Genomic DNA, 25353 nt, shown 5'->3' on the forward strand with positions numbered 1-25353 from the left:
ATATATATATTTTTTTTTTTTTTTCCTCAAAGTTTAATATTTTATAAAGTAGTTTGAACTATGTTTGTTGCAAATATTTTTCAAATTGTTTCATGAAGTTTTGGGATTTTATATTTACACAAAAGGAACAATATTATAAAACCAACTATGTTTCTTTTCTTTTTTTTTTTTTTTTTTTTGTAAAATTTTCATAAATTTTGTTAGGTGTCATTAGTCAAATAAGTAAAAAATACTTCATTAAAAAATTAGAGTTAGAACACAGGGAAACTTAGGAGGTTTTTATGATTTAAATTTGATAAAATACAAATATAATTCATTTATTTTAAAATAACTAAATTAAAAATGAGACCAACATGTATTTATGTTATTTTAATATAATTAAGTTGAAAATTAATATCATATCGATTTAGCATACAAACAATTTTGAGACATAATTGATGTATCATCCTTGCAATTTCAACAAATAGGAGAAATTTTATTTTTCTATATGATTTCAAATAAAATGTCAAATAGTTATTGAACCCATTAATTTGAAAAAAAAAATTAAATTTTAAAAAAATAAATTGGAGAAACAAAAACATTATGACACGTCTTTAGTGATTTGTTTTACTCAACTATCAAATAGTTTCATTCCTTTAAATTTGGTAGTTTTGATCGTTGTGTCATTTATGCAATGAAAAAGTAGCTTCACTCATTTCGGGATTGGCCATTTAAACACGTATCCAATACGGTTAATCACTTATTATTATTATTTTTTTTTGCGCAATTTATTATTTACCAGGATCGAATATAATTATCATTTATTAATTTAATCAACACGTCAATATTTAAGATACTATATTTATAACTAGAAAAAAAAAAAAAAAAATTGTAGGAAGTCCAAGGGCATGGAATTCCCATAGCTGCAAAACACACACCAACACACATGACAGAGAATTCTTCCAAATATACATGACTTCAAATCAATTCGTTCCTTACTCACAAAGCTTCACGCCTCCACAAACAGACCTCTTCCATTCATATACACGTACCGCCTGAGCAGAGCCCGTTGTGGCCCTTTGTTTTCGCTTCTGATCATCTGGGTATCTCTGGCTTTTGCTTGTTCTTCTTCCATTCCTCCTTTTCCTCAGACCCAGTGAGCTTTTTCTTCTCTGCTGCTCTCTTTTTAGGCGTTTTGCTTCTGATTTCTAATGGGTTTTGGAGTATTTCGTTGTTATTCGCCTTCTCTTTTTGCTCTTTCGGGATTGTTTGAAAACCCATTTAATTGCATTTTTCTTTTGCTGTTCATATTGCTGATTCTTGTTTCTAGTTTTCATGATCAAAGTTCAGAAACGACATTTCAAAATGGTGGAAATGGTGTTTTCTTGTTTAGCATTTTGGGAACAAACTTGTTTTGTTTCTGAGTTAATTGCAGAGAAGAGGAAATGAAGAACTACGAAAACCCATTAAATTTCTTGCAGTGGTTTGCTTTCTTGGTGTTACTGTAATAACAAATTGCAGTTCGCTGCAGTTGATTGCCGCCTCCATCTTCTCAAGGATAAGAACTTTAGGGCTTACCAGGGTGCTCTCCGGCGAGCATCTCTTGCTGCATGTCAATGCCCCTGTCCCTGCCGTCGTTGAGCGGCTGGGCGATGCCAAGCAGCCTGTCAGAGAAGCCGCCAGGAGGCTCTTGCTCGAGGTACTTGATTAGCCTTTTCTACTGCAGATTAAATGGTTTCAGCACAATTGTGGCTGTTTATGTGCAAATGAATCCGAATCTTTGCTTGGAGAGGGCTGAATTTAATTGAAATCTTATCACTTGGATTCGATTTTGTTTGAGATTTTCTTCCCTATTTACAACTATTTCGATATTTTAGTGCATATGTGTATTGTAATGATGTTTAATTGGGTTGTCATAGTGATTTGCTAGAACGGTTATAATACTGTATTTGTTTGTAGGGTAGCCAACTCGACCAGACTTGTTGATGCTTTAGAACCAAACAAAGTAGAAATTATGTTGGCTACAAATCCATTAACCAATGTCGTTTCCGATTACTTCTGATTGGAGGTTATGAATAACCTGTGTTAATCTATCTTTCTTGCAGTGTTTTCACGTTTTAACCGATGATTGTTTCTTGTTCCGCATTTCATCTGCGGTGAAGAAGAAGAAGGAAGTACGATAACCCGTTTAAATTCTTGTGAAATGGACATAGTCACTTCACCTGACTGTTTATTATAAATTTACTTATATAATTATGGGCAGTTTGTCACTGATGGAAACTGGAGGAGCCTCGAGGAAACCAACGCTTACACCTAAAGCTGTTATTCACCAAAAGTATGGAAGCAAGGCTTGTTACAAAATAGAGGAAGTACACGAGCCACCTCCAAATGGGTGCCCCGGATTGGCCATTGCTCAGAAGGGGGCTTGTAGTTTTCGCTGCAATTTGGAGCTTCCAGACATTTCTGTTGTGTCAGGGACGTTTAAAAGAAAGAGAGATGCCAAACAATCTGCTGCAGAAATCGCCATTGAAAAGGTCTGGTTATTTGCGTTTTCACAATTTTCAGTGGTGGATAATGGTCTATCATTTGTGTTTTCGTTCATGTTTTATTAATGAAGTAGGGCAAAATGGTTTTTTCTGGCCTGGTACTCATTTTAGGAGACATGAAATGACTCTGTCTTGATGTGTAGGCATTTGTGTTCTTGCTTTCAATGAATTATATTCATTGCGTGTGAACTCATCAAGATATCTATATTCTTATTAGTGTTGTTGAGGTGAGCCCAAGTGCTTGCCTACGGCGAGAGGTGTGACAAGGTAGGGCCTCAAGCACCGTGAAGGTATTCCATGGCAAGTGTCTTCAACTTGGCGCCTGCCATGGTGCATCATTTAGTGCCATCTAGTGCCATTGCCATTAAGCAAGGCGAGCACCTTATTAACATGAATTCTTATTCATATTCACAATATGGATCAACCACGTTCCTTTCCCCCAAATTAATTGAATATTTTCATGTTTGAACCAATTTTCTCCTTATGAGCACTATGTTTCGATAGAAAGAAGGATGAGCATCATGTTTAGCATGACTCGGCTTCTTACTTAAGCTTTATCTAATAAACAAAAGAACGTATGGTTGAAGGATTAGCTTTTAAGTTAGGAGATGTTTGTGTAATTCATGAGTTAGTATCCAAGATGAGAATGGATAATATCTATTACTCAGCTTGAGGGGGAGTGTCGAAGGATATCTTGAGGGGGAGTGTTGAAGGATGTAATTCTCTGAACTAAGAAAAACAACCGTCTAATTTAGACTTGCAACATGGTATCAGAGCATAGCGACTTGTAAAGTTGCTATGAAAATCTGCTACGAAAAACCTACTATTGCAAATTATGAGTCCACCTCTGCTCGTAAAGTTACCAACTGAACCATACACTACAAGAGGAGTAAGCATGAGAGAGGCGAGCAACGCTTGTAGAAGTGCTCTAACAGGAGTGAGCACGAGAGAGGCGAGCAACGCCCATGGGAAGTGCTCCAACAGAAGTGAGCACGAGGGTGGCAAGCAATGCCCGTGGAAGTACTTTAAGAGAAGTGAGCATGAGAGTGGCAAACAACTCCCGTGGAAGTGCTTCAAGAGAAGTGAGCATGAGAGAGGCGAGCAATGCCCGTGGAAATGCTTCAAGAGAAGTGAGCACGAGAGAGACAAACAACACTTGTGAAAGTGCTCCAAGGGGATAATATGCATGAGTTATGTGCTCTCACGGCTTCAACCGAGGGATGTGCTTGAGTTATTTCATGAGCTAGTATACAAGTTGAGAATGAATGATATCTATTACTCAACTTGAGAAGGATTAGCCCTTAAGTTCAGAAATATTTGTGTAATTCATGAGTTAGTATCTAAGTTGAGAATGAATGATATCTATCGAGAAGGATTAGCCTTAAGTTAGGAAATATTTGTATAATTCATGAGTTAGTATTCAAGCGGAGAATGAATGATATCTATTACTCAGCTTGGCAGTATCAAAGAATATTTGTGTGCTCCCGTATTAAAGGGAAGTAGTTGTCAATTTATCTTGTTAGATTTACCGACTCGCAACAGGTATAAATACTTCAGTTCATTGTATCGGGTTCTACACGTGATTAACATTGTACAGGTCTATCTATCAACTTTTGTACTTAGTGTTACATTTTATGTGAAGATTGTACACTTTCATTCCATCAAGGTTTCTTGATGTATTGTTTATTCCTTTGCTTACAGCTGGGCATCCATACAAGAACAAATGATCCAACTGCAGAAGAATCCTGGGACGAATTAGTTGCTCGGATCAACTATTTATTTTCCAACGAGGTTAGTAATTTGCACACTTACGTACGGGTTAGAGAGGTTCTTCTGTAGCTAGTCATTAAGAGTTTTTTTACACACAAAACTGGATCACTTAATTGTCCTTCAAGCCAGGTGTATCGGTGTGAATTATAATCTTAGTTTGTCTCTCCATCTTGGTTTAAATTTACGCATACGCATATTGTGCCGGTTTCATTTTGAAAAAACACGATATTTAAAGTGATTCCTCATGCCATCTCTTCAAAATATTCTTCTGTTGATCTTTGTCTGTCTACTCTCGAATTGTTACAGTTCCTTTCAGCTCTTCACCCACTCAGTGGCCACTTTAGAGATGCCACGCTGAGAGAAGGAGACCTTTATTGTTTAGTTCCTATCTCCGTTATTTTCGCTTACGATGCAAGGATGTGTAATTTGTCTAAATGGATTGATCCTCGGGTGGAGTCGAATCCATACTTGGTTATCCCATGTATCTTGAGGGCAGCTGCAAAATTATCTGAATCTCTTTATGTTCCTAAAGGGCAACTTTCAATTCAAAGGAAAAATCCGTACCCTTCCGAAGTTATGACGTCAACAGTTATCGAGTCCTCTCTTTCCTCTGAAAGATCTTTGATTGAAGTCGTACGCATTCCACATTTGCTTGACAAGCCTGTAGAAAGTATAATCCTCGACCTTTCTCCAACTCGGTATTACCTGGATCTTATTGCCGAGGAACTTGGCTTGTGCGACGCAGCCAAGGTTTTCATCTCAAGGTTGGTGATATTAGGTGCCCGGTTTCTTCTTCATATAAATGTCTCTATGAAAACTAAGTCATTATCTTTCTTTTTCTTTTCATTAGGCCTGTTGGTAGAGCATCCTCCGAAACAAGGTTGTACTTTGTGGCGTCTGAAACGTTTCTATCTGATCTAGCGTCAGATCTTGTCGAGTTCAAAGAAGCTCTTCACTTTGAAGAACCATTGAATGCTAGAGCAACTTATTTATCTGGTCAAGATATATATGGGGATGCAATTTTAGCAAACATTGGGTACACATGGAAGAGTAAAGAACTTTTTCATGAGAACATTGGCTTGCAATCATATTACAGGTCTCCTCTGGTTTCTGTTTTTTATTTTCGATCGAATCATCTAATAAATCTCTTTTTTGTTGCTTTTCTCTCGCTTGCACTCGCCCACACGCACACACAAATGTTCAACACAGACACCTCAATCATCTAATAAAATATGCTTGTTGGCACATAGTATAACAAGATATTCATCTACAGGATGCTTATTAATAAGACACCGAGTGGTATTTATAAGTTGTCCAGAGAAGCAATGCTTACAGCACAGTTGCCTTCAACATTCACCACAAAAGCAAACTGGAGGGGCGCCTTCCCAAGGGACGTCCTTTGTACGTTCTGTCGTCAGCAAAGATTATCTGAACCTATCATTTCTGCTGTAAGTGTTATAGCATCTTCCAAGTCATCTGATAAACAGAACTTACAGGTAGTAGATTCAGCGGCAGTTGAGCAAGATCATGCAAATAGAGGCACAATTGTTGGAAATGAAGGACAACGTTTAGAATCTGAAGATACCTTCAGATGTGAAGTTAGAATTTATTCCAAAAGTCAGGAACTGATTTTGGAATGCTCGCCGATAGACACGTTCAAGAAGCAGTTCGATTCAATCCAGAATGTTTCTTTGAGAGTTCTTTTGTGGCTGGATGCATATTTCAAGGATTTACATGTTTCTTTGGAGAGATTGACCTCTTATGCTGATGCACTTGCCATTCGATTTAATCCCGAAAGATTCTTCGAAGAACTAGCTTCCTGCAGATCTGTGCATTCTGGTTTGAACAGTAAAGTTGAAGGAGAAATATCACATAAATCAAATGGCGTGAAATTGCCGTGTAACTATGTGGGCTGTGGAGACAGTTTTCCGAACATTCGAGGTTCAGATTCGGGTATTAGTCCATCTAATGGATCATTAGTATGCATCAGTTATAATGTAGCCCTCAAGGCCGATGGCGTGGAAGTTATGGAAACTATGGAGAATAATGATGAGTTCGAGTTCGAGATAGGCTTTGGAGGTGTTATTCCATGTCTTGAAGCAATTGTTCAGCAGATGTCTGTTGGTCAGTCTGCTTGTTTTTCTGCAGAATTGCCCCCTAGAGACTTTATTTTAGCTTCAACTCTCGACTCCGCAAGGATACTTCACTTGTTAGATTCAAGTTAGTTCTCTTTTCCTTGGTTTTCAAAGTCAGCGTTTAATGATTTTAAGACCTTAGAATTTTTTTATTTTAAACTCTTATAATCGAGACGTTTATGATACATCTTATGGCATAACTGTTTAGAATCTAATGTCGCTGTGAGATCCCACTTCGGTTGGAGAGGGGAATGAAACATTCCTTATGAGGGTGTGAAAATCTCTCCCTAACAGACGTGTTTTAAAACTGTGAGGCTGACGGCTATACGTAAAGGGCCAAAGTGGATAATATCTATTAGTGGTGGGTTTAGGCTGTTACAAATGGTATCAAAGCCAGTCACCGAGCGGTGTGCCAGCGAGAATGCTAGGCCAAAGGGGTGGATTGTGAGATCGCATATTGGTTGGAGAGAGGAACGAAACATTCCTTATGAGGGTGTGAGAACCTCTCCCTAGCAGACGCGTTTTAAAATCGTGAGGTTGACGGCAATACCTAACGTGCCAAAACGGACAATATCTGTTAGTGGTGGGCTTAGGCTGTTACAAATGGTATCAGAGCCGGTCACCGAGCGGTGTGCTAACACAAGGATGCTAGGCCCTTAAGGAGGTGGATTGTAAGATCCCACATCGGTTAGAGAGGGGAAAGAAACATTCACTGAGGGTGTGAAAACCTCTCCCTAGTAGGCGTGTTTTAAAACTGCGAGGTTGACGGCGATACGTAATGGGCCAAAATGAACAATATTTATTAGCGGTGGGCTTAGGCTCTTACAGTCTATACGAGGTAGCCTTAAATATTCTGTTTTTTTATTACCTTGCAGAAGTATGCTGCTTGGACTACTCTTGTAGTTTGTTGCGTGTTACCCAACCCCTGGAAGACAGGATGGAGCAGGCCTTTTTCAGTCCTCCACTATCAAAGCAACGGGTGGAATTTGCTGTGAAATATATCAAAGAATCAAATGCTTCTACATTGGTATATACAAACTTCTCACCTTCTGATTTAGTATATAGATGAAAATTGTCTTTTGATCTCATCTCAGGTCGACTTTGGATGTGGCTCGGGGAGTCTGTTGGATTCTTTACTAAATTACCAGACATCTTTAGAGAAAGTTGTTGGTGTCGATATCTCACAAAAAAGTCTTAGCCGTGCGGCGAAGGTCTGGATTTTTAATGGTTGCGTTGTTCTTCACTTGACTTTGTTTTACTTTTCTGGAGAATCTTATATCGTCATGTGTATGTGTGTGTGTCTAGAGTGTGACAGCCCAAGCCCACCGTTAACTGTTATTGTTCTTTTTGGGCCTCTCCTCAAGGTTTTTAAAACGTGTCTACTAGGGAGAGGTTTCCACACCCTTGTAAAGAATGCTTCGTTCGTTCTCCTCTCCAACCGATGTGGGATCTCACAATTCACCCCCCTCCAGGACCTAGCGTCCTTGCTGGCATTCGTTCCCTTCTAATTGATGTAGGATCCCCCAATCTACCCCCTTTGGGGACCAGCGTACTTGCTGGCACACCACCTCGTGTCCACCCACCTTCAGGGTTCAGCCTCCTCACTGGTGTGCTCAGTGACTGGCTCTGATACCATTTGTAACAGCCCAAGCCCACCGCTAACAGATATTGTCCTCTTTGGACTTTTCCTTTCGGGCTTCCCCTCAAGATTTTTAAAATGCGTCTGTTTGGGAGAGGTTTCCACACCTTATAAAGAATGCTTCGTTCTCCTCCCCAACAGATGTGAGATCTGACATGGAGAGAGCATTGAAATGTGCAAGAAGATTTCTACATAGTGTATAGCATTTTTACAAGTTTTCTACCTTTCCTGGCCTTTTGGCTAAGATCACGTGTAGTATCTGTTCGTATCAGCTATATTACAAGTTTTTTACCTTTCCCGACCTTTTGGTTATGATCACGTGTAGTATCTGTTTGTATCAGCTTTATTACAAGTTTTCTACCTTTCCCGACCTTTTGGCTAAGATCACGTGTAGTATCTGTTCGTATCAGCTCTATTACAAGTTTTGTTATCATTGTTGTTTTAGTATATGCTATTTATTTGCTTTGTAGATACTTCATTCAAAACTGAGTACAGAACCAAATAGTCAGCTACCTCGTACTGCCATCAAATCTGCAGTTCTTTACTATGGATCCATTACAGATTTTGATCCACAATTGTGTGATTTTGACATTGCCACTTGCTTAGAGGTACTCTCCAATCATCACACTTTCATATTCTAAGTTGGTGCTCGCTCGCACTAAAATAAACCAATGTGGGACTTGGATTGCTAAAACTACTGGTATACTGCAGGTAATTGAGCATATGGAAGAAGATCAAGCATATCGGTTCGGCAATTTGGTGCTGAGTTCATTCTGCCCCAAACTTCTCGTCGTTTCAACTCCGAACTACGAGTACAACGTGATACTCCAAGGTTCGAATCTTTCAAGCCAAGAAGGGGGGGACCCAGACGACAAAACCCAGTTACAACCTTGCAAGTTTCGCAATCACGATCACAAGTTCGAGTGGACTCGAGAACAGTTCAATCACTGGGCAAGAGATTTGGCCACACGACACAACTACTCTGTAGAATTCAGTGGCGTTGGCGGATCAGGTCACCTGGAGCCTGGTTATGCTTCCCAAATTGCTATCTTCCGAAGAAAATCCGAAACTCGACATGAATATCCAACGAACGATGCAGCAGAATCAGCTCATGAGTACCAGGTTATATGGGAGTGGAATAGCAGCAGCAAATGAAGAACTACTCGATGAAACTTTGAATAGATTCCTGAGTTTTTATCGCTTGAAGCTTTTTGAATTTTGATCATCTTTCCAAATCACAGGTAGTAGTTATACACATCATATACTTAGAAAAAAGTACACCAACAACAATCATCAATCTCTAATATATATATATATATCTTTTGGATTGTATAGCTGTTCTTGAGCTCATCACATTGAATTTTTCCATTGTAGATATCCTTTTTTTGGGGGGTTTTATAAGGCAGTTCGAACTCGAGAATGGGAAGATGGGTCGAAGTTCTTCGATTTCTCTATCCGTAAAATTTTCATTTGTGGGTTCGAGGATCAAACAGACATAAATTTCAAATTTTAATAATTAAATTTGTAATTTAAATTTTATTTGTCGTAGTTTAAGGACTAAATCGTAGTTCAAGGACTAAACGGACACCAAGGATAAATTTGTAATTTAATCCATTAATTTTTTTTTTAAAACAATTAGATATAAATTAAAATTCACATAAATATCTAAATTATTTTTAAAAAAAGTTATATTTAATTTATAAAATAGGCAAGATATAGAGTTATACTTACTGTTAAAATTTCAAAATAACATATAAAAAAACTTAAAAAAGAAAAAGAAAAAAAATACATACATATATACATACATACATATATATATATATATATATTTAATTATAATTATAATTATAAGACTAAATTAATAAAAATGCCAATAAATTTTATATTTTGGATGGGTAAAAAGTGTCACTAATTTAATAAAAATTTAAAAATATATTTATTAAATAAAATCAATTAGTATTTTATTTTAAAAAATTCTGTAGTGACTAGCCGTGACTTTATTGATAAACACGTCACTTCAATCCCCACACGTAGGAAACGCACGTGTGCAGTAATCGAAATTCTCAACGGCTAGTAATTATATAAAACGGCTACTTTTTATGGCTCTTCAGAACCATCATCGGTTTTCTTTCTCGCCGTTTCAAATCACTTCTCTCTGTGCATATTCGAACCTGAAGAAACCCATGCAAGATCCCAAGAAGTAAAGTACAAAAATCCTCAAAATAAAATTTGTTTTTCTTGGCTATTTTCCTCAGGAAAATTCGCTCGAGATTGTGTGGGGTTTTACTCCCATGTGGATGAACAATGGCAAGAACAACTTTCCCGGCAGGGGATTTTCAACCCCTCCTCCGTCGTGGAGATCGAGGCCGTTCCGATCACCGAAAACGGCGCCGTTCTTAGATAGGAAAAGATCGTCTCCGAATTCCGCGAACAAATCTGATCTGTTTCATGTCATTCACAAAATTCCTGCCGGGGACTCTCCTTATGTTAAGGCCAAACAAGTTCAGGTTCGTGAAGCTTTGAATTTAGGGTTCGTGTTCTTCTTTTTCTTATTGGTTCTTGAATTGAAGATTGTTGGTTCTGTTTTATGATCCATTTCTTTCTTGCTTGCTTCATGATGTTCTTGTGTATCTTCTTTGTGGTGATGTACCCAATTACTGTTGGGGTTTTAAGACAGAATTAATTAGAAATGAATTGTAAACTAGTTGTTAGTTTAAGAAGGTGGAGGCTAAGGATGGTTGGGAGGGAGTCCCAGGTTGGCTAAGTTGTGAGACTCGAAGGAGTAGTCAAAAGTGACTCAAGTGTTGAGCAAAGGGTATACTTTGTTAGAGGAGTCTAGAGAAGGAGTCGAGCCTCAATTAAGGGGAGCCTGTTCGAGGGCTCTATAGGCATTAGGGGAGGCTCTATAGAGAGAAGGAGTCGTGCTTCGATTAAAGGGAGGCTGTTTGAGGGCTCTATAGGCCTCAGGGGAGGCTCTATAGAGAGAAGGAATCGAGTCTCGATTAAGAGGAGGCTGTTCGAGGGCTCCATAGGCCTCAGGGGAGGCTCTATCGAGAGAGAAGGAGTCGAGCCTCGATTAAGAGGAGGCTGTTCGAGGGCTCCATAGGCCTCAGGGGAGGCTCTATAGAGAGAGAAGGAGTCGAGTCTCGTTTAAGGAGAAACTGTTCTAGGGCTTCATAGACCTTAGGGGACGCTCTGTAAAGAGAAGGAGTCGAGCCTCGATTAAAGGGAGGCTGTTCGAGGGCTCCATAGGCTTCATGGGAGGCTCTATAGAGAGGAGTCGAGCCTCGATTAAGGGAGGATATTCGATAGCTCCATAGGTTTTAGGGGAGACTCTATAATAACTTTGTTTGAGGGGAGGATTGTTGGGAGCGAGTCCTCCATTGGCTAGGGAATGATCATGAGTTTATAAGTAAGAAATACTTCTCTATTGGTATGAGGCCTTTTGGGGAAGCCCAAAGCGAGCACATTCAAGTCATCACTTAAATCTTTGGCCATTTTTTCTTCTGCAGTTGATAGACAAAGATCCGAGTAGGGCTGTGTCTTTGTTTTGGGCTGCAATAAATGCTGGGGATCGTGTGGACAGTGCTCTAAAAGACATGGCTGTAGTAATGAAGCAGCTCGACCGCTCCGATGAAGCGATCGAAGCGATACGATCGTTTCGCCATCTCTGCTCTTATGATTCTCAGGAGTCCATTGACAATGTCTTGATTGAGTTATACAAGGTCAGTAAGATCTTCTTTTGTTGTTTTGATGAATGAAATTTGTTGAAACCATTGTTCAAGAAGCAATGCTAACAGATCTTTGAAGTTGTCATTTCTTGCAGCGATCTGGAAGAATCGAAGAAGAGATCGATATGCTTCGATGCAAACTGAAACAGATCGAAGATGGCACGGTTTTCGGAGGGAAGAAGACGAAGGCTGCGAGATCCCAAGGGAAGAAAGTGCAAATTACTGTTGAACAAGAGAAATCAAGGTAGCTATTGAATTTGTTTACTTAATCGATATGATATCGGTCTTACCACGGGTTCTTTTCCGACTCAGAGTTCTTGGAAACTTGGCTTGGGCTTTCTTGCAGCAGGACAACGTCGACGTCGCTGAAGAGTATTACCGGTGAGTCGGTTTTGTATCGGTTTCGTATTAGACATTATCATGTTCTTTAGCAACCAAGGCATCATAAGGTCATATGTTCTTAAGAAAGTAAGTTTTGTGGTTATAGGAAAGCTTTGTGTCTCGAGACTGATAATAACAAACAATGCAATCTTGCTATCTGTCTGATCCTTATGAATCGGCTACCGGAAGCGAAGTCGATGCTTCAGTCGATACGAGCTTCTTCTGGTGGCACGGCCATGGAAGAGTCGTATGCCAAATCGTTTGAACGCGCATCTCATATGTTAGCTGAAAAAGAATCGAAGTTGTTCAATTCATCAGAGCTGGAAGAAGGTAATAGCACAACTGTTAGAGCTGGGACTTGTGTTCCTCAGCTCACTTCATCCATGAGGTGGACTCGAGATGACGAAGAGATGTACGTAAATGAAAATAGTCGGGACGATCATCACTGGAACCGACATGAGAACGAGTCATTTGGATGGAGTGAAGATTGTTTTAGTGAAAATCTAGGAAAAAGTAGCTCCTGCATTTCCATCAAAATGAAGGAAAATCGAAACCGAAACCGAGACCGAGACCAAGATGGTTTATTGAGATTAGTAGATGAGGGTGTGAATTGCTGCTCATTGTATTCATCTCCGACTCGAGCGAAACGACACGTTGAAGTTCCATTCACTCAAGCGAAGAATTCCTTATGGGAATTCAATAATCGATGTCAACCGAACGAAACGATGCAGCGAAAAAGAACCAGTTCGAGTAATAGGAAAGTTTTGTTTGATCCAGATCAAAGTTTTGACAATGGTTTTGCTGTAGATGCTTCTTCTGAATCTGAACGAAGCGGACCAACCTCGAATTACATGTCGAAGATGTCTGCAGCTTCTGATGCAGTTGAACTGGAGGTTCCGTTCACGCAACCGAGGAGTTGTTCGTGGGGAATAAACGGAGGAGATCGTCAGCAAAAGACGTCGGAATGCTTCAGAAGTTTGCTCAGCAGTAGTTCTAGTAGAAAACTTTCATTTGAGCCTCACACAAGCACTGAAAATACTCAAGCATTGACATGTTCAAGCTTTGGAAGATCTGAACTTTCAAGAGCAGTGAGTGATGAAGACGTCGAGTACGAAGAACGTGCAATGCCATACGACTCGATGAAGATACAGAAAGAACACAAACACAATTCATCAGCAGTTGGTGGGAAGAAGAGTTGGGCAGATATGGTCGAAGAAGAGGAAGAAGAGGACGACGGTGACAACGAGAAGGAAGACGATACAGAAGAAACGTCCTCAAGCGAACGAGCTCGAGTCAACTGCTTCAACGATCGGGGGAGCAGCAGTGACAATGAGGAGTTGAAGTTCAATGATGAAAATCTAAATTCCAACATACTCCACCAGAAGAACCACAGTCCTCCAAGCAGCAATCATGTTGAAGATGGAGCTAAGGACTCGGTCGACGTCGTTTCGTCGAGAAACTCAGCAGTACGACGGCCTTTGTGCTTCGACCAACAGCCGACGCTAGACTCGGCTGATAACCGACGCTCGTCCCCGCTGCCAAAGAAAGATTCGACAACTGAGGATGAAGAGAATGTGAAGTTGATAAGGAGAAACAGATTGCAGATCTTCCAAGAGATTACAGTGCATCAAGAGCTAAGCTAGAACGTTAAGAAACAGACATGTTTTGTTCTTCAGTTCCTTTTTTTGTGTGTTCGTCCATATCTCACATATATCCATATATTGTAAAGAAGTTTGTAAAGGATGCTTGTTATTATACCAATACAAATTATACCCTATACTTTATTTGTCAATTTCATAACATTCGAACGAGCATAACGACGATCATCCCTAAACCATATGGTTTTCTACTGAATTAGCTCACAAGAAAAAAATCGGTCGCTTCATGCATGTTCTAGAATGTGGTTATGATTTTCTCCCTTGTCACCTCAACCGCTAATGCAGGCATTCTTAGTAGATGTGGGTAGCGGTACGGGTGGATAGTCTATCTGTCCTTAAGTGGTATTACCAACCATTTTGGAGGAGTCGTTGATTCAGCAAAAAAAAAGTTCTTATTCCAGTGCTCAATTGTGGGAATAAGGGGAAATAAGAGTCGGTGCTAAGAAGAAATTCCTTCCGACAGTGGATGTTGTTCTTCTACCAAATTAATTGATAATTATATTGTTGCGTATTTTTTCTTCATTAAATTATAGGTTTAATGAGTCCCTAAATTTTGTATTTAATAAATGTTGAATTTTTTTTTAAAAAAAATAGTAATTTTCAATAATTTTTTAAAAAATATTTAAGGCCTAAAATTATAATTTTTTAAAATTCACGAATAAAATGGGTAATTTTATAATAAATATAATAAAGTATTTATGTGTAAATTATTTGAATTTTGTAGGAGAATATGTTTGTTTGTTAAGAATTAAGTTCTAGTAATTTATTTTATTAAAAAAGGATTTTGAAATTTTTGGAAAAAAAAAAAAAATTTAAATTATACCGTAAAATAAATCCTTTTAAAAAAATATAAAATCAAATAAAAATTATTCTTAATTTTTTAAAGAAAAAATTTATTGTCTCTTTCTTCTCTCACCGGCACCGGCAGCTCCACTGTATTATTTTGGGGCACAGAATCTTTTTCGATTGTCGTCGGCTCCGCTGCCTCCGGCCGGTGCTCGCCGCCACGCCCTCCGATAAAGTCCATCTCCAGTGGTAATCCTTGAAATCATACTTTGGTTATTTCACTCCGGAGTTATTTTTTCGTTTTCACTTTTGTTAGCGCTGGTTAGAGTGTTCGAAATTTAGATTGACCATTGAATTTCAAATGTTTTCTGGATGAATTTCACTGATTTATAAAGCCACACTCTGATTGATCTGATTGAAGGTGATTATGGACAATCAGATTATAAGCTTGAATTGGAGATGTAATTGCTTGGTTCAACAATGTAGGACGCGGAAGTTTCGCATTTTGAGTGTTCCGAAGGCTGCTTCTTTTCGTACTTCTTATTCTACCGGAGGTATGGTTCTGTATTCTTTGTCTGTGCTTTCCGACTCCTTGTGTGTGAATTTGGTGAATTCTTACTTCATGAGGCTTAGAGCAAATGCTGTAGAAGTTCGTATTTATTGCATTTTATTGAACAACAAATTGAAAATGGCTTTTGAGGATGCTGGTTTGTCAAATTCGATATATTACTTAAATTTTGGATCGTGGGATGAGGATACCATGGTCGTCATGCTAATATTGTCTAGACTTTAACCACTTAAGAAGGGCTATGCACAGTAAATAGTTTTCTTTTAGGAACATTATATTTTTAGAGACAATTATCGAAGGCTGCATAGTTTTCTTTTGTTATTTATTTTGTTTGATAGAAAACATAGCCATTTCATTGATATGATGAATGTACAACAAGGGAACGCCTATCCAGCGGATTACAAAAAGCTTTTCCAATTGGTCATGAGATTTGTTAAATTATAATTAGAAACAGGCGAACTCAATTTACACCAATTAAGAGACAAGTATATGATGGATGCAGAAAAGATAGGGTCTGAGTCCTTTTTGTTAAATAAACGAGAGTTGTGGTCTAGCCGGATAGATCACAATGAGTAAAATTCAGCCAAAAGATCTTCTTTTTTTTCTTGAAAGGATGCACAGTGAGTAATAAAGACAAGAGGTCCCTGAGTGTGACTTGGAAAAGCAGTCTGCCAACCAAAAGCTTCGAGATTGTAGTTTGCTAACCAAAAGCAAATTCTGATTGTAGTTTAATGGACTTGGTATAAAAAAATTTCTTCATATCTTCCTGCTTGCAACATTTTATTGTTCACTCTATATGGTATTTGCATCTATCAGGAATTTTGGGCAAAGGCATAGAGTGTTCAATGAAGTCTTACAAGTTATCTGAACTTAATCAGGATGCTGTCACTAGTCTAAAGGCCCGTCCTCGCATTGATTTTTCTTCAATATTTGGTGTGGTGAGTTTTATCCACTGTTTGTCATCTCCTGGAGTTATCTATAACTTTACACTCTAGTTTCTGTTTGTCTGATCTTAAAGACTATGTTTAGGTCCAGCCCATTGTTGATGATGTTCGAAAAAGAGGTGATGTTGCAGTTAGAGAGTAGGTGGTTCATTGTTTTTTAACCCATCATATTTATACTATATTTCACTCTGAATTATTTAATTTATGTGTAAACATAACTTCTCGCTAAGTTTTCAAATTATGCAGCTATACTTCAAAGTTTGACAAAGTTGAACTCAACGAGATTGTTGTTAGTGTCTCTGACCTGCCAGAGCCAGAGGTAATTTTGAACAATCCAGCATCCGCATATTTAACTTATTATGCATTTACTCTGGGAAATGAATTTATGATTATTATTTTCTTTTGGAGTTAAATAGTTAAACTGGACTTTTTGTGTTTTATCTTTTCATATTGATAATTGGCATTTGTAATTTTTGCTTTCACACAGCTTGATGCAGCTGTCAAAGAAGCATTTGATATAGCTTATGACAACATATATGCATTTCATGCTGCCCAGATATCGGCTGAGAAAAATGTTGAAAATATGCCTGTAAGTTTGCATCTTAATTTGTAAACTTATTAACTATACGAGCTTATAATCTATGTATAAGTTTCTTACACAAATATTTTAGGGGGTTAAATGCAAACGTGTGGCAAGAAGCATTGCTTCTGTTGGTCTCTATGTTCCTGGGGGAACTGCTGTTCTACCTTCAACGGCTTTGATGCTCTCTATTGTAAGTTACTAGTACCATAGGATATTAGTTGCTAAGGATGATCATGTACAGTTGTACTTTTTATCATGTTTACCTGATAGGAATGAGAACTAGGGAATCGCGCTCATTTTCAATTATTCATATCTTCATTGATTACTGAACTTCTAATAAAATGTGGAATCATTTCTAATTTTTGCTTCACTCCAAAATTGAGAGTCACTCCATTTATCCTGAAGTTAAGGAATTCTACGCCCATATTCATGAATCTCTTACCTTTTTCCATCGCATTTTGTTTTCAGTTCCACACTGTTTAAACATGATTTATATAGTGTATCACTGAACAATATGAATTATTACACAAATTCTTGTTCTCGTTTCCATATATTTCATTTTGATGTATCTTCATACTCATTCCTCATTAATAAATGTGCCCTTAATGTATGAGTTACCAGATGCATCCTTTGACATTTTTTTTATTGGCATCAGCCTGCCCAGATTGCTCGTTGTGGTACTGTTGTTCTTGCAACACCTCCCAGTCAGGATGGCAGCATATGCAAGGTATTGGCTCTACCCTTACATGCTGCAAGTTTTTCCTTTTTTGGGATAAAAAAACACATACTAGCAAACACATGGGGCATATTTCTTTTAAATTATCACATGTAAAGGAACTGACTGATGTCAATTTCTTTAGGAGGTGCTCTATTGTGCGAAGAAGGCTGGTGTGACTCACATTCTTAAAGCAGGGGGAGCTCAGGTCTATATAGAACTTTTTCTACTTATGGATGTACATTGGATAGATAGATGGAGTTCGGTTTTGTTGATATTAGTTGTCAAAAATACATATTTCCATGACTGCTGGACCCTTTTTGATTTGTAGGCTATCTCTGCTATGGCTTGGGGGACAGAATCTTGCCCTAAGGTAAATACCTTTTTGGATTTTGTGTCACTCTTACGTTTATTTACCGTGTAGTGTTCGAAGGTTTCTCAGAACTTTCTGAAGATTGATGTCAATGTTGTCCATAATTCGTGAATGTGAATATCCTATATCTAATATCATGTATCAATGTGCGAGAACTTCTGTGGATGGATTGCAACAATTTCAAGCAAGTAATAGGATCTTTAAACCTTGAAAATTTGAAACATGGGGTAATAATTCCTTGTGTAGATGTGGTCTTATTGTAATGCATATTAAAAGAAATGCACTATATTTGGCTAATCAATCCATTTTTTTATTGATTAGTTATGATATGTTTTTGTCAACATGCATTCAAATTATATGTTAATATGCAGTAGATATGCATACATTTTATGACAATATACTTTGATCGAGCTTCCTTTGGAGTTAATTACTTCTTTGGTTACAGGTGGAGAAAATTTTTGGCCCTGGTAATCAATATGTAACAGCCGCCAAAATGATTCTTCAAGTATGATTTTTTTTTTTTTTTTTTTTCAGTTTCTGTGTTTTGAAATTTACTTGTATGGGAGATATGAAAAACATCTGCTAATATTGTAGTTTCTTATTCATGGGAATTAACATTCAAAATGGAGGTTGCCCTTATTTGATCCTTTTCATGCAATTATGGTCAAAGAGGTCAGAATTTCCCATGAGACCCAGCCCATGGGGACCTGCCTCAAGTGCGGCTGGATATCCTATTTTTTAACAAAGATGAGAAATTCTTTTCCATTTTTAATTATGCGGATGGGGATTGGGAATGCGTTCTCCCGTCCTTTTACCCGATCTTGATCCTATCTCCTGAAATAATCCCATGTGTGTATATATATAGATACAGGTATATATCCACCCCCTCCCCCCACCAAAACTAGACTGGGAATAAAATATGGCCTGAAAAAAGAAAATAAAAAGGGCAACAATCAATAAAATGGAGAAAATTTATAGGAATCCTGCCCTAATCCCCCACCAAATTAATGGCCACTTCTGTAGGGACAGGCAACAATTTGAGGAGCGTGGACGGGGATGAGGAAGCATTCTCCGTCCTGGCTCCATCCTATTGACACCCCTAGTGAATTCATATCATGTACACACTACACCCATGGTCATATTCCTATCATGTCACGGAATTACTGATTTTCATTTTGGAACATACGGCGAAGTGCATGTATAGGTAAAATAAAGTACATGCACATACATTAAAATAGAATGATTTTAATAACAGAGTTAAAAGGAAGCTTTTTGGATCCAAGTATGAGACAAATATTTTAAGGCAATTCGAATTAAGATGGAATATAAAAATATTGGCTTCTGCACTGAAATTGTTATTTTAGATTTGACTTGTACTTGAAAAAAAAAATGAAAAGATAAAATCTCATTTGACAGAATAGTGAAGCAATGATCTCAATTGACATGCCTGCGGGCCCTTCAGAAGTTCTGGTTATTGCTGATAGATATGCCAGCCCAGTTCATATAGCAGCAGATCTGCTTTCCCAGGTGATTTCCATAGCGGCGACATCCCTTAATTGTTATTAAATTTCTGTGGTTATATAGTATAGGAGAAAAATCCTTCTATATTGTACTTTACATCTGGACAATGGTTTATGTGAAAGAAACTTTTCTTATTCTCGGGTTGCATGCAATTGATGAGTTAGTTAGGTCCCTTTTATATCATCCCTGGTTATGGTTGAGATATCTTTGCATAACTGAGTGATTTCTGTCACATTCGTTTCTTTCTGTATTTGGTTGACAATTATCTACACCTAACATCTCAGCTGATAATATGCAGGCGGAGCATGGCCCTGACAGTCAGGTCGTTCTTGTAATTGCTGGTGATGGTGTGGATCTTAAAGCTATTGAAGAAGAACTCAGTAAACAATGTAAAAGTCTTCCAAGGGGAGAGTTTGCTTCAAAAGCCCTGAGCCATAGTTTTACTGTGTTTGCTCGTGATATGGTTGAGGTTTGTTCTCTTGGATAAATGGCTTGAGATGTATCTGCATAAAGGAAATGCTAATGTAAACTGGAGGTTTTGGTTAATCATGGAAACTAAAATGACTTAAATTTATGAAAATTCAAATTCATTTTAAGCAAGTAAAAATAAATCAGTCAAGGTGTGGCCAGAAACATATTGTTATCAAGTTGATTTTTAGCATTACTTTTGACTGCCACTATCAATGTTAGAGGCAAAAAAAAAAAATAATAATAATAATAGTACTGCTATTAATATATCATGGAAATCTGTAGCCGTATAAGGACAAAGCCTCGACTTGTTTTTTTTTTTTTTTTTTTTTTTGTTGTTGTTGAACATTTTGACTTATAGAGCTTTCTTGGTTAAATTCTCTCCTTGTGTTAGTAGCTAATTTCACTCCTGTTATTTCCCGTTGAAAGTGTATGTTGTAAACACCTTTGCCACATAGGTTGCCATCTTTTGTAATTCCATCTTATCAATGAAATGAAGGAATCATAGTTTCAGATAATAATAATAACAGTAATAATGTGTTCGTAACTAACAGAGAATTCCTGGAAATTTTCTTTTCTCTAAATTGCATTCGTTTCCTGCATATAGATGAAGTACATATACCATCAATTACAAATATGTCCTTGACCCTGCCTGTTATTGGATTTTGCAAAATTCAATTACCTTATTATTTCTGAATCTCTACAGCACTTCATGACTTTTGGAACTAAATAGGGTTGTTTTGATTCTCAGGCGGTCTCTTTTTCAAACTTATATGCACCTGAGCATTTAATAATTAATGTCAAGGATGCAGAAAAGTGGGAGAGTTTCATCCAGAATGCAGGTATCTGCTGAGAGTTGTTTTCAGTTTGTTCAAGTTTGTGCTCAACACTTCACTACCTTTGATGCTACTATTATTACTAAGGGTTTTCTATATATTATTATAACTTTTTTAAATAAAGAAACAGCTGACTCTTTCATTAAAAATAAATATTATGGAGTTACACCAGAGTCGAGAGAGATCTCCATCCAGTTATAAACATTGGGTGATAACAGTTACAAAAGGATTTGGTAGGTTACTAGAGTAACTCTGTGAATGATAATAGTAACGATTATCAAACACAAATTCAGTTCAACTGTTCCCCTGGAGTTTAAACCCTCGCAAGTAGGCATTGCCAGCTTCTCCCTGTTTGTTTTCATTGGTTAATTGTTATTGTTAGCTTGGGCAGTTTTTAACAATATGAACTTTGTTTTTATCTTGCAGGTTCGGTCTTCTTAGGGCCATGGACCCCAGAAAGCGTAGGAGATTATGCAAGTGGGACAAATCATGTTCTTCCAACCTATGGTTATGCACGGATGTATGGTGGAGTTTCACTTGACTCGTTTTTAAAATACATGACTGTACAGTCTTTGACAGAGGAAGGTTTGAGAAAACTTGGTCCGTACGTCGAAAAAATGGCTGAAGTTGAGGGATTGGATGCCCATAAAAGAGCTGTAACTCTTAGATTGAAGGATATTGAAGCCAGGCAGATCTCAACTTCAAGGTGATTGTCTAGATACCTTATGTAGTACCTACTTATGGAAAATTCGAATTTTAGATTTTGACTATCCATCATGGAACCGTAACTACTTTTTTGGCTGCTCTGGTTGTTATAAGATAACACAAATCTGGAAACAGATATGAGATTAATTATTCTTGAACCTTGAGATGCATTGAGGGAATAAACACCATTAGAAGGAAACAACTTTTACAGCATTTATCTTTACATCTAGTGCTTTCCAAATTCCAACCGTTGGAGAGGTTTCGATATGTTAAAAAGCACTTGATATGGTTGATATCATATCACCTGGTAACTACCATCACTTTTCCTGTCTTTTTCTTTAAGAAACGAGCACATTGATATAAGGTTACAGTAAAGGAGTAGAGAAGCCACGCAAAAAGCCCAAGGAATTTTGGAACTAAATGGCAGAAAGCGTATTAGCATCTTGAACCCTCTCATCCCTCTCCTGATTCTTTTTTAAACACCCTACCTGTTACATCATGAATCACTTCCACATTCTTCTACTATTATGGGAACCTAATCGGAGATTCACTTGAACTGAAAATGATATTTCTTTCAGGAAAATTCAATGCATGTACTGCATATTACAAACAAGCAGACGTAAATGATTCTGTTGAACAATATCATGTATCAGCTCTTCTGTCATTCTGATTTTTAGATTTCTGATCTAGAACTTAGTTTGAAGGTAGCCAATAACATTTTTATTGATTTGAAAAGACTTCTCTAGAATGTCACTGGAAATATTTGGAGTAGAACCAAATACTGCATTTGCAACCATAATAACTCCTGGATTTTGGCTGCTGAGAGCAGCAATAGCAACCGCATTCGTAGGACCTGGATTTCTCTGGTAGTGAACAAGACCAATAGGGAACACAAACACATCGCCCTTCTGCAACACTTTCCCTATATGTCGATTTTCAGGATACGATGTGATGAATCCTACTTCTAGGCTGCCTTCCAAGACAATCAATATCTCAGAAGCTCGAGGGTGCGTGTGCAGAGGGTTGATGCCTCGTGGTGCATAGTCTATTCTAATGATGGAGATGCCGAGAGTGTTGAGTCCAGGCATTTCTGATGGAGTAACTGGAGTCACATGACACCCCAGGGCATTTGATGTGTTAGCTGCAAGGTGAAGCCCGCCAAAGGAAAAGTCATCGGCAACAACATGCTTTGGGTCCTTGCAGGTTAGTCCATTTAGTAACACTGCAATCAATTTCTAACAGCATGAGATGCTTTAGTGATAAGTCCTAGTAGAATCATGGAAAAGGGTAGCATCTAAGAAACTTTATATTTTCTGAAAAAGATGACAGATAACTTAGAAAGAAAGCAAATCATGATTATCCTACACAAATGTGTTAAAGATGCAAGCATGAAGGAAAGAAAGACTAGTTATTAAAAGAAAGAGCACAAATGAAATGTATTAGCATAAATGAATATGATTACTCCCTTACATTGGTTGGTTATACCGTAGAAATAGGCAACAAAATTGTAGCTAAGCTAGAGATTGCTGAAGATTTAGAAAATAATATGAGCATCTTCTCATTAGCAACTAAGATAAATTGTTAAAACTGCTAAGCATAGGACCCAAAACAAGCTGGGGAGATCAAACAATACCTGTACTTCCAGTATCTGCTACACAGAAATCTTGAATAGGGCTCTGGTCAGCTGCCAAAGCAATAAAGAAGGGTAGTGCTAGAAATGAAATAGCTAATATACAGGCATTATAGGCCATTAGAAACAAGGAAGATAATATGTCTAGAAGTTTATATTGGAAGAACAGGAACAAAAGGCGATATCGAGTCAAATTTACTCGATGTTTAAGTTTGTAGGAGAAGGAATAAAGAAGCTGAGGTATTTATAGGAAGAAGTTGAAAAATTGGGTGCAAAACGGATCATTGTTTAAGTTACAACCTACCATCTTAGGCTTTGAAAATCAGTCAGCAAAGGCTTTTTGGGGCCTCAAGGACCAAGCGTGAGGCTATTTCTGTGATGTTTTAGTTTGGACTTAGAGAAAAGGCATACAAATATATAAAGAAAAAATCTTTGGGGGTGACCCAATAATCTGATTTTAGTTGCCTTTGAGAAAGGAACAAAGTTATGGCTCTTTCCCATGCGCACTTACATGTAGGGAACAAGTGGACCACTCTCCCTTTTGGTATTCACAAATTATAATCATCTGTCTGTCTGTATTCAATTTATTCAATTTCTCATTTTTCTCATCCTTTTATGGTTGTCTTTTTGTGTTAATCTACTGCTGTTTGGAAATTGTTCCAAGAAGCTGTTTTTCTGCCTTTTTAAGTGTATTTGCAGTTCGTTTCTATTAATTTGATCTCGAGGGTGTTGGTATACGGGTCATGCTTGTGGAAGCTGTGTCAATCTGAACCTAGCTCATTTGGTTGAAACGAATATCCTCGACCAAAAAGTTGGAAATTTGAATTCTGACTTTCACGGGGTAAACTCGAAATATCGTTTATAGGAGTTGTTGAAGTTGTTTGTGGTTCGAATGATACCATGAGCAAATGATCCTGCTTTAATATGGTAAACCATTCAATCATTGTTGGTAAGAATTGGCTTGTAGAACAAGCTCATAAACAATCATTTAACTTATTGCATCATTGTAAAGTTAAAAGTTGAAAGATTTGTTCGATATGGTTTGTGTTTATTACTTCTTTTTTCAAGTAAGAAAATAAGTTCCTTTAATAATCTCTTTCTTCTCATTTTCTAGTTTTTTAGAAACCCCATTTTATAAAATCTGTAATCAGTTTGGTCTGTGGTTCTGCAATATGATTATAATTTTTTTATTAAAAGAATTCAAATAATATTTTGATTTATTAGGATTTTTTTACAATTTTTTAACAAAGATTATAATAAAAAAGGAAAAGTTTAAAATAATTATTTTTTAAAAATAATAATAAACGAGAAAAAAAATACTTTCAAGGGAATTCGATCCCGGCAAATTCTTCGCAGGTAATCCCTATCCCGATCTCTGCAAAAATAAATAGGAAATTTTGTAGGGATGAGAAATGAAATAGGTGGTGAGGATGGAGATGGGAAGACTTCTCCGTCCCTAGATATCTCTAATTTTCAACAAAATGTTTAAAAATGTTAGTATTTTAAAAAAAATTATTAACCATTTGAAAAGTTATTTAAAATCGTTATTATGAAATAATAGACCATTAAGTCAGTAGGTCAGTTAGAATAGTAGATAAAACTTTAATTACCATTTCAAAACGATCCATGTTTAAAAAGTTTAATTACCATTTCAAAAGTTGAAAAAATAAATAAATAATAAATCTGGAATTATTATTATATTATATTGAAAAAATAAATAAATAATAAATCTGGAATTATTATATTATATAAGTCGGACATTTTTACGTGAGAGATGAATAGTAAAAAAATAGTATAATTAATTAATTATTACTTGTCAAATTTATTTAATTGATATGTTATCATATTGTTAGGCTTAATAAATTTTAATTAAAACCTTTATAATTAATATTTCTATTTAATAGAAATTTCTATTACCAATTTAATTATTTATTATTAGTATTTTGATAAACTTACACTTATTTAATTTTTCCCTGGCTAATCTTAGTATCAGTATAATTTAATTAATATTGTAGTGTATAAATATTTATTTATCTTCACTTTAATTTATGGTTATTTTTATTCTACAACATGTGAGGATTCAAATATTTGATATTTCCCCTTTACATAATTTATAATATAATCATTAGTTTATTTTCCTACATATAATCAATTAAATTAAATTTCGATATAAAAAAACCTATAAATCAAGACATTTAATTATTGAACATTAAATATCATACAATATCCAAATATAAATAGTCAAAATTTTCAATATTTAACACTTAGATCCATAATACAAAACCTGTAATCAAAATCATGGTAAAAAAATTTAGAATGAATAATGAATACAAAATGTATTGGAAGACAATGAGAGCTTCCAAGTATGCCTAACTCTTGTCTTTC

At 36.9% G+C, this 25353-nt stretch overlaps 4 protein-coding genes and 1 pseudogene across 6 annotated transcripts; 4 read left to right on the plus strand and 1 right to left on the minus strand.

Annotated features, from left to right (window-relative positions):
- Window positions 1-879: 879 nt before the first annotated feature.
- Window positions 880-9403, plus strand: LOC111782911 (small RNA 2'-O-methyltransferase). 2 transcript variants are annotated; one of them, XM_023663754.2, is made up of 12 exons: window positions 880-1135; window positions 1501-1678; window positions 2085-2153; window positions 2243-2513; window positions 4227-4316; window positions 4602-5059; window positions 5146-5391; window positions 5569-6515; window positions 7306-7457; window positions 7525-7641; window positions 8540-8677; window positions 8781-9403. In XM_023663754.2, the coding sequence occupies exons 4-12, from the start codon at window positions 2253-2255 to the stop codon at window positions 9222-9224; spliced, it is 2853 nt and encodes a 950-aa protein (XP_023519522.2). In that variant the 5' UTR covers window positions 880-1135; window positions 1501-1678; window positions 2085-2153; window positions 2243-2252; the 3' UTR covers window positions 9225-9403. The 2 variants fall into 2 exon arrangements, with proteins under 2 accessions (XP_023519522.2, XP_023519521.2); XM_023663753.2 differs by having other exon boundaries at window positions 1511-1678.
- On the plus strand, window positions 8289-8376 carry LOC111783756 (U2 spliceosomal RNA; annotated as a pseudogene).
- Window positions 9404-10194: 791 nt separating the features above from the next.
- Window positions 10195-13998, plus strand: LOC147786385 (uncharacterized). Its single transcript, XM_087120712.1, has 5 exons — window positions 10195-10576; window positions 11582-11794; window positions 11896-12044; window positions 12113-12181; window positions 12288-13998. The coding sequence occupies exons 1-5, from the start codon at window positions 10361-10363 to the stop codon at window positions 13822-13824; spliced, it is 2184 nt and encodes a 727-aa protein (XP_086976838.1). The 5' UTR covers window positions 10195-10360; the 3' UTR covers window positions 13825-13998.
- Window positions 13999-14734: 736 nt separating this feature from the next.
- LOC111783531 (histidinol dehydrogenase, chloroplastic) lies at window positions 14735-24004 on the plus strand. 2 transcript variants are annotated; one of them, XM_087120714.1, is made up of 16 exons: window positions 14735-14874; window positions 15047-15179; window positions 16010-16131; window positions 16223-16275; window positions 16384-16456; window positions 16625-16726; window positions 16809-16910; window positions 17376-17447; window positions 17581-17643; window positions 17767-17808; window positions 18254-18313; window positions 19225-19335; window positions 19628-19798; window positions 20549-20639; window positions 21060-21339; window positions 22279-24004. In XM_087120714.1, the coding sequence occupies exons 2-16, from the start codon at window positions 15053-15055 to the stop codon at window positions 22304-22306; spliced, it is 1497 nt and encodes a 498-aa protein (XP_086976840.1). In that variant the 5' UTR covers window positions 14735-14874; window positions 15047-15052; the 3' UTR covers window positions 22307-24004. The 2 variants fall into 2 exon arrangements, with proteins under 2 accessions (XP_086976840.1, XP_086976839.1); XM_087120713.1 differs by lacking the exon at window positions 22279-24004 and adding an exon at window positions 21917-22048.
- LOC147786386 (putative germin-like protein 2-1) lies at window positions 21467-23107 on the minus strand. Its single transcript, XM_087120715.1, has 2 exons — window positions 22972-23107; window positions 21467-22560 (listed from the first exon to the last, which is right to left on the minus strand). The coding sequence occupies exons 1-2, from the start codon at window positions 23087-23089 to the stop codon at window positions 22025-22027; spliced, it is 654 nt and encodes a 217-aa protein (XP_086976841.1). The 5' UTR covers window positions 23090-23107; the 3' UTR covers window positions 21467-22024.
- Window positions 24005-25353: the final 1349 nt, after the last annotated feature.

The sequence above is a fragment of the Cucurbita pepo genome, chromosome 20, assembly GCF_057944985.1.
Source record: "Cucurbita pepo subsp. pepo isolate OVF chromosome 20, ASM5794498v1, whole genome shotgun sequence".
NCBI classification, from domain to species: Eukaryota; Viridiplantae; Streptophyta; class Magnoliopsida; order Cucurbitales; family Cucurbitaceae; genus Cucurbita; species Cucurbita pepo.

Coding starts and splice junctions, on each gene's coding strand:
- LOC111783531 (XM_087120713.1), top strand. CDS start 15,053: ATGGACAATCAGATTATAAGCTTGAATTGGAGATGTAATTGCTTGGTT. Junction 17,809..18,253: donor GGACAGAATCTTGCCCTAAG/GTAAATACCTTT, acceptor CTTTGGTTACAG/GTGGAGAAAATTTTTGGCCC. Junction 19,336..19,627: donor CAGCAGATCTGCTTTCCCAG/GTGATTTCCATA, acceptor GATAATATGCAG/GCGGAGCATGGCCCTGACAG.
- LOC111782911 (XM_023663754.2), top strand. CDS start 2,253: ATGGAAACTGGAGGAGCCTCGAGGAAACCAACGCTTACACCTAAAGCT. Junction 4,317..4,601: donor ACTATTTATTTTCCAACGAG/GTTAGTAATTTG, acceptor GAATTGTTACAG/TTCCTTTCAGCTCTTCACCC. Junction 7,458..7,524: donor AATCAAATGCTTCTACATTG/GTATATACAAAC, acceptor ATCTCATCTCAG/GTCGACTTTGGATGTGGCTC.
- LOC147786386 (XM_087120715.1), bottom strand. CDS start 23,089: ATGGCCTATAATGCCTGTATATTAGCTATTTCATTTCTAGCACTACCC. Junction 22,561..22,971: donor AGCAGATACTGGAAGTACAG/GTATTGTTTGAT, acceptor AATTGATTGCAG/TGTTACTAAATGGACTAACC.
- LOC147786385 (XM_087120712.1), top strand. CDS start 10,361: ATGTGGATGAACAATGGCAAGAACAACTTTCCCGGCAGGGGATTTTCA. Junction 10,577..11,581: donor TTAAGGCCAAACAAGTTCAG/GTTCGTGAAGCT, acceptor TTTCTTCTGCAG/TTGATAGACAAAGATCCGAG. Junction 12,182..12,287: donor GTCGCTGAAGAGTATTACCG/GTGAGTCGGTTT, acceptor TTGTGGTTATAG/GAAAGCTTTGTGTCTCGAGA.